The sequence below is a fragment of the Amblyomma maculatum genome, chromosome 8 (assembly GCF_055883805.1).
Source record: "Amblyomma maculatum isolate TAMU_Amacu chromosome 8, ASM5588380v1, whole genome shotgun sequence".
NCBI classification, from domain to species: domain Eukaryota; kingdom Metazoa; phylum Arthropoda; class Arachnida; order Ixodida; family Ixodidae; genus Amblyomma; species Amblyomma maculatum.
In genome coordinates, this window is record NC_139351.1 from 104,997,501 (window position 1) to 105,008,239 (window position 10,739).

General features: G+C 43.7%; 1 protein-coding gene across 4 annotated transcripts; it reads left to right on the forward strand.

Moving 5' to 3' along the window:
- Positions 1-1,505: 1,505 nt before the first annotated feature.
- LOC146182098 (zinc finger Ran-binding domain-containing protein 2-like) lies at positions 1,506-10,489 on the forward strand. 4 transcript variants are annotated; one of them, XR_014700335.1, is made up of 7 exons: positions 1,506-1,789; positions 5,429-5,481; positions 6,223-6,411; positions 6,488-6,564; positions 7,510-7,727; positions 8,860-9,070; positions 10,433-10,489. XR_014700335.1 is itself a non-coding variant. In XM_084577094.1 (7 exons), exons 1-6 carry the CDS (start codon positions 1,689-1,691, stop codon positions 9,017-9,019), a joined length of 798 nt encoding a protein of 265 aa, XP_084433220.1. In that variant the 5' UTR covers positions 1,506-1,688; the 3' UTR covers positions 9,020-9,065; positions 10,433-10,489. The 4 variants fall into 4 exon arrangements, 3 of the variants coding, with proteins under 3 accessions (XP_084433220.1, XP_084433221.1, XP_084433222.1); XM_084577094.1 differs by having other exon boundaries at positions 8,860-9,065; XM_084577095.1 differs by having other exon boundaries at positions 8,860-8,949.
- Positions 10,490-10,739: the final 250 nt, after the last annotated feature.

Consider the following 10,739-nt stretch of genomic DNA (forward strand, 5'->3'; position numbering starts at 1 on the left):
CCGCACATGAGTCGCCAGGTAGTCCGATCCTGTGCTGAGGTGTACGCCCAGGCACCTTACGGCTCCCAGCCTCCCACCACATGTTCTGTGCCTCCCTGCAGATACCACGCTAGCTGCTGAGAGTATGTCGCACTCCATACCATCACCGCGCACTTTTCTCCACTGTACTGTAACTGTAGTCGAGCCATTTCCGCGCCGCATATGTCTAGTAGGCTCTGCAGCTTCTTCGGAAAACCCGCCATAAAGGTGAAGTCAGCGCATACTAGGGCAGGGATGCGACAGATAACTCGTTGGTCATCTTCCCGGTGCTCCAGCTTGTAGCAGTACATGGACACCTCCAACCGATGTGTCCCTCCCGTCACATACAACATGAACAGGAGCGGGGAAAGAGGGCAGCCCTGCCTCAAGCTGCGCTGCACCTGTGTCGGCTACAAACGGTATCGAATTCCGCCGTTGTGTCCCATAGCAGTGCTCGGAGCAGGTCTAGGTCTTCCTCATCGAGGTCGAGCTCTCGCAGAATACTCTCGATATGTCCAAGAGAGCGGGCTACCGATCTGTAGGGTAATCTCAATGCACTGTGCGAGGACAAACAAGTTGTTCTCAATGCGTCTGCCGGCTCGGTAACTTACATGTAGCTCCCCAAGAACACCCTTGCGTTCGGCCCAGCGCTGCAGACGACTCTTCACGACCTGCATGGTCAGCCGATACAGCACCGCGGAAATAGCTATGGGCCTGTAGTTGTTTAGGTCCAGCTTGTGCCCGAAACCTTTTTACAAACAAGGCAATCAAGACAGAAAGCTGGGCTAGTTGATGTGTCATTAATTAAAAAGGCTAGCGCATGTAACTAGGACACAGACATAAAAGAGGACAAGATGAGCACTCATCCTGTCTTCTATGTCTGTGTCCTAGTTACATGTGTACAGTGTTTTTAATTAATAGCTTTTTGCAAAGGGCGGACTCGGCTGCGCTTCCAGTCCCTAGGGATGATGGCATTCGTTAGGACCTGAGAGAGCAGATCCCCGGTGTCCATGCCATAGGCCCTTTAAAATCGATACAACACCAGGACAATACGGGCCTGTACTTGTCCCGGAACCTTGGGTGGGCTCACTCGGACGTAATACGATTGTGTGATTACGTAACCTGGAACCGTCCTGCTGCACACGTCGCGAGTTCGTCACAATTTGAACAAAATGACAAATTGTCCAGAATAGGCCCCCTAGCCCAAAACACAGTTGAACAGGATTTGGGCAAGGTTTGGATGGTTTGGGCCTGATACCATCATCATCAAGGGAGAAAGTCGTCGGTTTCTTTTTTCTCGCGTACAATGCCGACTCTGCCAACTGGAATAAAAGGAAGCTCTGCAGGTATGATCCATTAAATCATAGCGGAAGAAAAAAATCGTCTGAACATTTTCATGTTACATGTTATCATCGCCATCGTATTGGAAGCAAGTTAGTGCAATCCATGATGCAATCCAATCTTATCCAAACTTTATTCACACGGTTCCCATCAAAATAAACGTCTCCTTGTGCTTTGTAAGGCTACCGCGAGACGCCGCGCGTTGTATTAATATCCCTCAACGCATGTGCAAGTTATTTTCTGGCTCGTAGTTCGGTGCTAGAGAAATTCTTACAACGAATCGGCTGGCTTAAGGAAAAAGAAAGCTATAGAACAAGTGCGTGGTCATAATGCGAAGCGAAGACGATCGGTATGGCGACAGGCCTCGATCCTCGAGCCACTCGAAGAAGTTCAGGATGAACGAAGGGGACTGGCTTTGTGCCGATTCGCAGTAAGCTCACGCCTGCGTTTCGTATCGGCGGCGGCGTTTTAGCGCGCGAAGACAGATCGTTGATGTGGCGAGTGGTTTTGTTGGAATCACATCGCCCCTCCTCTGCCCCGTGGCACTTGGGTTACAGAATGCTTGTGTGCTTGGGTTACAAGCACACAAGGGCCCTAGTGTATGTAAATATGTAAATAAAGGTGTACAATAGATAGTAGTTTTGAATAGGTGCAGGTGGGATTTTGCCTTCTAAGAGGTTGGCTTTATATTCAATTTTACTTTCAACGACGGTTTTTTCTCACATCGCGCTGAAAAAACTTATTGGCAGAAAGCTGGAACTTTTGTGGTTTGTACAGGTGGACTCACGATATGTTTGTAAAAGGGCGTGCGTTAGTTACCGTTTGGCATTCGTCGTTATTGGGCAATAGTCGTTTGCCACGCAGGTGCAGATGCATCCAATGTGGATTTCAGCCATGTTACAAAAATGGTGCGGATTGAACGGGGAAGAAAAAAAATGATATGTTAACTTAAATTGCATATTCTATGGTGTGCAGTTCTTTAGCTTTTGTGCAATTTTTGATCATTAGCTAATTTTTGACGAACAAATTTGAAGCCGTTGCGTTTGCTCTCGTTCTTTCTGTTAAATCACTTGAGGACAGTTTTCCGCCTAACACTTATTTGGTTGCACATGCTCAGCTCTAATGAAGTTGGTTTAGTATAGTTTGTGGGGTTTAACGTCCCAAAGTGACTCAGGCTATGAGAGACTCCGTAGTGGAGGACTTCGGAAATTTCGACTCCCTGGGGTTCTTTAACGTGCGCCGACATTGCACAGCACTTGGGTTCTGTGAACATGTTTTTGCTGTGTTTTAAAGGGCAACCCTGAGTGTTGCTTGAGCTTCTTTTGTTGATGATTGCATTATATTTTCCGAGGCCATTTCCCTTTGTTACTTCAAAAAAGTTTCACAACACAGTGCAAGTAAGCTTCAGTATATCAAAAACTGCAAGCAGTAACTGGAATCCAATTCCATGGCCAGAAGCAATGCTTTCATGGTGACATTGCAAGCATTTATTTTAAATTTTCTCTTATCTGCATTTAATGCTAAAAGATGAACTGCAGCCATTGTTTTCATTTATGAAATGTGTCTTCAATTACTTATTACAAGCCTGGAAATGTGCCTGACTAAGAGGAGAAACAGATGGTAATGTGCAGGTATTGCCTGTGATGCCACATATGCACTAATTCCTGCAGCAGTTCCCGGAGCTGTGGTGAACTTGGTGACAGACTTCAAAGTTCATTCACACATGTATAAATGAAAATCTACATTGCGGCTTAAGATGGTGAAAATAATAGGGAAGAGGAAAGAGCTTATTTAGGCTGGGAGTTTCATTGAAGTACCTGAATCTCATGCAGTGGCCACAGTTTCCCTTAAAGAGACACTCTGGACTCTATCCATTGCTCAGAGTTGAAATTGTTCCTTCTGGCTCTCAGTCTGTCGTGACATTTGTCTGGCAGCAAAAGATGCACTTGGCAAGTAAATCGAATTGAAGAATCATTCCACCTGTTGATTCAAATGCATGACATCTTTATCAAAATTAACAAGTTGCCGCCATTTTGCAGCAAATGTATAGAATGCGGCCATCAATGTGATTGGAATATACAGGGTGATATTCATTTTTTACTGTTTACGGGCCATTATTTTAAACTGTGCGAGAGAGATGCCAGTACTTTCTGTGCAGATGAATTGTACAGCTAGGTGGACATTTTGTACATGATAGACATCAGTGATGAAACAATTAACTAATGAACTTTTCTACTTTTGATTTCAGGAACCAACATTATGTTAAGAGCAGTAAGGCTGTCAAGGCGTCGAGTCCAGTTTTCGAATTTCCGTCATTGGGGGGGTTTCGAAATATTTAATGGGAAAAACATATTTTTTTAGCTCGTAAAGTTGGCTTCTCGCAGTGCACATTTTTCAAATGGAGTTGCTAGGTGTAGTAATGTCATGCAAATCATGCTGCTTCTAGGGCACAAAATAGGCCACCAGCTTCTGTATTTTCTGTGTTAAAAATGCAAGCAACGTCATTTTAAATATGTGCACTGCGAGCAGCCAGCTTTCCGAGCTAAAAGAATGGGTATATCTGGCATTAAATATTTTATATTGCATTTTTAAAACTAAGGCTCAACTTTTATTTTGATGGCCTTCAGTTCTTTAATATAATTTTTCTTAATGTCAAAAGTACAAAAGTTGATCAGTTAATTTCTTTTAATAATTATTCACTGACCTTTATCATATACACAATATCCGCTTTGCTGTACCATCCACATACACAGATTGCCATGCAGATTTGAGGAACAAAATGTGATGTTACTATAAAGTTGCCTGAGGGTACATTTTCACGTCAGAATTGCATCACAGTAACATTTCTGAGTATGCATAACACTGGTGTTGGGTACAAATATCTTGCCAGCGTGTCTGAGTGTACGTTCAGACAACATTTGTTAGCTGGTAATATAATACTGACAAGCTAGCAATGCACTGGTAATGTTGTTTATTGAATCCTGCTGCTTCCTGTGAATGCAATGTAACTGGAGGATACGAAAGCAGCATATGAATAGGGCTCGGAAAGGTGCCGTGTTGAGAATTATAGTGTGTGGTTTTGTCGAATGCATTGGTATAATGTTCACACGAATGCAGCATAGTGCACTACTGTGGCTATTTATTAATAGTTACAGGGAATGTGATTGGGCCCACTTGTAGCTCTAATTTTTGCCATATTGAATTGAAGAATACACAAAATAGCTTCTCTTGACTGCCGAGTGTCACTGGCTCTAAAATGAAAGCCTCGTATGATGCATAAGTTCACTGAAAGTGACTTTCAGGTGTACGTGTGTGCGGTGCGATACTATTTTCTGATTTGCCTTGTTTCTTTAGCACAGCATTTTATACAATGGCTTGTTTGCCTAATTGCCGCTGAGTGATTGCTGCATTAATTATGTGCATTGTCCAAAAATTGGCACTTTGCAATCTACTGTCTTGAAAAAGTTTATTTCTTTGTCACCTTTGCAGAATACCGAGAGGGCTTCTTTTTTTTCTTTTTTCGCATAGGATGTGGTTATCTTTATTTGCCCACCTGCTGTCAATCCAACGTGAGATAATGTCGACAATTATGTTGCACATACTTTATACTAAAATTGGTGTGTGACGTTACCTGGTGATAAAAAAAGTGACATTAGCAACAGTTAATCTTATGCCGTTGGAAGCTATGAGATTATGAATAAAAATAGAATATATTTGAAATATCATTTAACCCTTGTGGGCTCTTAATCAGTGTGCAGGTAGACATTTCACAGACATTGCATGAAAAAAAAAAGAAGTATAGAATCAGAACTGTAATATTAACCAAAATGAAGCTGCAACTCCATTTTTTCCATCAATCCAGTCGATAGCCCCTTTTGTCCTGTTGGCTTTGTAGGGAAGATTATTGTACAATTGTGCTCGCACTTGTACAGAAATGTAGTACTTGGATGCTGTTCGTTTAAAATGCTGGTTGCACATAAAAGACTTCTGTGCATTGAAGATTTAAAGTCAACGAATCAATGTGGTCCCAAAAAACACTCGCCTGGCACTGACAGGGGTTCCTCTGCAGGTGTGGCAATGTCAACTTCGCTCGCAGGACCAGTTGCAATCGATGTGGCAAAGGTGAGTGATCAAATCCTTTCGAAAACATGCTGCCACCTTGGTAGCCAGCTACTCAGGAGACAATTCAGGGCCTGGCGGCCCATTAGCTTAGGGCTGATAGTGACCATGGTGTTTTTGAAAATTTCAAAGGCATGCTCGACTATTATAGGTCCTTTTACGTTCCGTATCTCCTCAGCACGGTGGCGGGAGCAGGTGGCTTGCCACTGCTCCCGCCACCGCGGCGCTGCTGTCGACCTTTGCGCCAGAGAAGAGCGTTGTCTGCTGCAGAAGTGCGGCATTCCACTGTGCTTCCTAACTGCGCTGAAGCGTTGCTCATGCTTCAGGACGTCATTATCTGCGCTTTATAAATTTACGAACTTGTGTCCCGTGACAGTAAGGACAATTACTGCTTAGAAATAAATGGCCACCTGGGATACTTACCGCTGTGTAATGTAGGGGCCGAGGGGCATGTCAAGCCTCAATTTCTGGCTTTTTTCCTTTGACCTTCATCATGTATACATGGGAAATAAATAAATTGAAATTGAAAAAAAAATTTAAGCCATTGTCAGAGCACCTAACCCCTGCCAAATGCAAGGTTGTCAAAATAAGAGCCTGTTCTGTGTGCAGTGAACAGTGCTGGTTGGCGCACTCACAAAAAGCCATACTTATATTTTTACCAGCTTGCACAGAAATGGTGCTGTCTGCACCATTAGTGTGCTGCCTGGTAACGGTGTACATGGGAGTTGGGCTTTTGTATTTCAGAGAAGCTAGACCTGGCCTCCAAGCGGCAGCTGGGCCATGAAATTGGCAAGGCAGCAGCTGAAAAAAGTCGGGGCCTGTTCAGCGCTGACGACTGGCAGTGCGGCCGCTGTGGCAATGTGAACTGGGCCCGCCGCCAATCATGCAACATGTGTAACGCCCCCAAGTTTGGCGAGGTGGAGGAGCGCACAGGTAACACAGTGCACTCACTCTGTGAAACCACTTCAGTGCGGAGCCTGAGCCACACCCTGCTTCTTCCCACTTTCAGGCCTCGGAGGTGGCTACAATGAGCGTGAAAATGTTGAGTACGTGGAGCGGGAGGAATCTGACGGGGAGTATGATGATGTGAGTGTTTTGCTAGTCAGCAGAGGACGCGTCATTTAATTTTTAGCCTGCAGCATTGCTCCGGCCACATGCACTGGTTTGTCCAGCATTCACGAAAAAATTTCAAAAAAAAAAAAAAAGAGATTACTTTTTGTGTAAAGTGGTTACCCCCTTTATATTGGAGGAAACTTTACTGTCATAATTCTAATTTTTGTCTTTAATGTGCCAAACACGTTTTTCTTTCACCTCTTTGTGGGGATAAGTTGGGAGCATTGACTCCATCATCTTTGAATGCTGCCATCTCAGAACGCTCCTCCAGTATTGCAGTGTTTGGGCTGTTGATAAATATTAACTGTTCAAAACTGTGATAGCATCATGCCATCATGTGCATGTGACTGAGCTCTGCTTGCTTACGCTGGAGGACAAAATAGGATGCTCTTTTTTGAGGTAAAAGCCTTTTTCACAATCAGAAGTGCTGTGTACAGAACCTGTTCACAGAACGTGTCATCAGTGTGTCCTCACAAACTGTCAGTCAGTTAAAATATGAAAAGAAAATCAGGGTCCAGATGCAAATCGAGTGTTGGAATGTTGTCCATATGGTGTCTGCTTTGAAACTTCGCTACAGAAATCTGTAAAAATTCTAAAAATGTAATTAATCTGTAAATCTAATAAATCTATAATTACAAAGATAACAAAGGCTTAACTGAGCGCAATTTTCAAGGCACATCCTTTAAGGCGAACATTGAGCTCCATGAATTCACTGCTCTTTTACGTCTGTATTAGAATGAATGGAGTAAAATAAATGTAGGAAATACACTGTAATGGGTGTAGCTTTTTGCCATCACTGAAGGTAGCACTGAACCTTGCTTGTTCCCTTCTGTCTATGTTCATGTCACCTGTTAGCAAAATTCTTGAGCCATCTCTTTGCTGTGTGGCCTGTCATGACCTGCCTCTTGCGGTGCATAGTTTGGCCGCCGCAAGAAGCGGGCTCGGAGAGATGACCGAACCGACAGTCCTCCCACCCGACGGTTGGAAAAAGAAGAGGACAAACAAAATGACGACGAGAATGAGGGGAAAGATGGAGAAGAAGAAGAAGATGATGATGAGCAGGAAGAAGAGGAGGAAGAAGAGGACGATGGTGACCTCTCCAAATATGACCTGACCGCCTGGGACTCGCCTTCCGGGTGAGCTGCTGAATTGTGTAAATTTTGGGGAGGAAAGTCATTCGTGTTGGAAGGGCTAAGTCGTCAAGTGGACCTCATTTATAAGCTTTGTAGATAGTTGTTTACACCTACTTTTAGATGCCTATGGCAAAATTAATGCCAGTCCTAATTAAGTATGGTAGCGAGCCAGTGTTGCTACGCACGTGTATCTGCTCCTGAATTCTCTGCATGTATGCATTATTGCACGCCAAAAATAAAAGAAAACTTAGTATTGAGCATTATTTGTGGAAATTTGGTGCTCTTATTAGATTAGGAGAACTACAGAAAGAAAACTACCAAGGAAGTGCATTAAACACTTAAGGTGGATGCTTGGATGCTCAATGTTTTATAAATTGAGCATAATAAAAACTGCTTTCAACTGATATTGCTTTATTTTAGCAAGTTGCATACATAATGTCTTCATCTGTGCATCTCTACAACTACGTAGAAGTTACTATTTTCCTCCTAGGTCATTAACTTTTCAAATGAGCAGTAAAATTTACTGACAGTGTATCAAGTGAAAGTCTGCAGTGGAATGATTTCTTTTTCAAAGCACATTGCTTTTCTTTGTTAACTTCACTGCAATGCCGTCATAGTGGCTGTCAGTGGCACTCATTGTGCATTTACATAGGAAAGACATCATTATCAGGCTTCAAAAGCATACCTTTTGGATATGTTCCCCTGTCTTGTGGAACAACCAGAAGTGTAATGGTACAACTTTCATGCTTTAAGGTGCTTGATGCAAAGTGGGGGTGGCTTGGAGAGGCCATTGCAAACCTGTCCAATTCTTTTATATGCAAGTTCCATCGTCAAAGGACGGCAGCTTTAAAGCATCATGTAGACCTCCATCAAATTATGAGCTGAACAGAAACTGACTAGAGTTTGCCTGACAGCCCGCACCTTTGATTGGCAGGCTTGATAAAATAAAAAGCTGCTGAACTTGCAAGCAGCTGTTATTTGAGCAGTTGCAGGTTTATTTGACGAAAAGTTCTCTCTGTCCCTTTCTCATTGTGTTATCTGCCATGGTAGGTGTAGCAGTGCATAGTGTGTGATATGTGGAAGGGTGAGGATGTTGGGTGGTGGTCTGATGTGGACTGTCCTGTTCATGATGCAGCTCTGGCAAGGCGGAGGATGATGGAGAGCCCGAGGAGGAAGAGGCCACCAAGAAGTCCAGCGAGGCTGCAGGAGGAGCGTCCAGGTCCAGGTTTGCAGCAGCTGCGCTGGCTGGCAGCATGCACTGCCCCAGAGCCTGCCCACCCCCCGCTGGGGGCTAGACCGGGCAAGGTCACGAGCTAGGCTATGGCGGGACAGTGGGGCCAGGTCAGGTCAGAATGCCTGCAGCCATTAACAGCGGTCGCTTTAAAGAGATCAGAGCTTGTTTACCGCATGTAAAGATGATACTCGCACAATGGCAGTGTATGTTGCCAAACTGCAGAACAGGATAGATACAGCTGGAATACTAGTTAATTTGCTACAAATCTAGTCACTTTTTTTATAAGAGAAGTTGAGTAGTTAGCGTATTAGATTTGCAATCATTGAAGTGAAGGTCTAATCCTTGGTTGCAGGCATTTAGTTTTTTTGGTATTGTAGGAATTGTTTATTGTGGCAGTATGATCTGTGTTTCTTCATACATCAAGATGTAGCTTGAGTTCCTCAGCTCTTGTTTTGAGAAACTGGTCACTCTTTCGAAGGACTCTTGTCAAAAGCAGTGGCATTCTTTCATTTGCAAAATGCCCTTGGGCCTGAAGAACATGCACAGATACATATTTGTCTGTGGAAGTAACTTGGGTGAAAACCGTTATTTACTACATTTTAGAGCCATCGATAAAAAATGTTAGTGCCTCTTGGTTGTGGTGATAAGGCAGAGACCTTTAAATTTTTGTATGTGGTTGAGCTTCAGGTGTAAGTAGATTGGAGATCGTGGCCACTTTATGCCTGTGTTTTACAACAGTTTCATGATAGGGGCTAATTCTAAAGTTGCTTCTTACTATCAGTATAAACAACATTCCAGCATTGTGTTATCAAGTGCGAGTAATGTGGTCCTTGAGCATTGTTCTACAATTTAATGAAGCAAAGCGCGTATGTAGTAAGACAGGACAATACCAATCAGCTTCAGTGCTGCCCTTAATCAGGTATGCTACGGGCCTTAGGCAAGGGGCTTGATTATTGCCATATCGTTGCTGCAGTGCATGTTAGAGGGCCAAGCTTTCTTTTCCAGGAACAATAATGCATCTCCATAATAATACAAGGAAATTAGTTGCAATAATAGTTTAAACTGTGATAGCGGGATCTCGAATTAACGAAAGCTATTTTTAGATGCAGTGCATGTGAGCATTACATTTTATGTGCTAAAAGCAGTGAACTCTGCACTGTAGTTTGTGCAGTTAGATGAATTAAAATTGTCCCCTACTGGGAATGCTGTCTTTAGTTCTTCTCTGATAATCTGTGAAGTTTGTGCAGTTCTATGTTATGAGCATTTTGACAGCGCTAACAGTTAATGTAGTCTGGAAGAGTTCTTTGTGGGTATTTTGAATGATAGCTATTGCTCTTCTTACCAGAGGCAGCAGCAATTTCATATGGGCTGTTTTTTCGTTATTTTGATGTGCTAGTGTTTTTCTACTGTGGGCACGGGTCCCTTCAGCGTCAGCACAAGGGTCATGCGGTTTCCGTTTCTGCTACTGGTGCAGGGACAGCCGAGACTGAGGAGGAGAAGGCGGGCTGAAAATAAAGGCCGCAGACCCCCACCCCCTCCCATGGTGGCTCATTGAAGGATGACACTAGCTGGAGGTGCGGTGTGCATCGTTCGGCTAGTCTGTCCCGACAGCATGCTGAAGACATGCAGATTCTGTGGTGCCTTTGTGCCACATCACACATTGCGTTTTGGTAACCCTTTGGGTGGCTTATGGTAGGGCGGCATCACTTACACTTGACGGGGCTTATCGAGAGCAGGCCTGTACACCTTCACTGGAGCACTTAATTTGCATAAGCAATAAG

What these genes read in the sequence shown, in the direction of transcription:
- LOC146182098 (XM_084577094.1), top strand. Translation starts at nt 1,689, where the DNA reads ATGCGAAGCGAAGACGATCGGTATGGCGACAGGCCTCGATCCTCGAGC. An exon ending in CTGACGGGGAGTATGATGAT is followed by an intron (nt 6,565 to 7,509) that starts GTGAGTGTTTTG and finishes TGCGGTGCATAG; the next exon opens with TTTGGCCGCCGCAAGAAGCG. An exon ending in GCCTGGGACTCGCCTTCCGG is followed by an intron (nt 7,728 to 8,859) that starts GTGAGCTGCTGA and finishes TTCATGATGCAG; the next exon opens with CTCTGGCAAGGCGGAGGATG.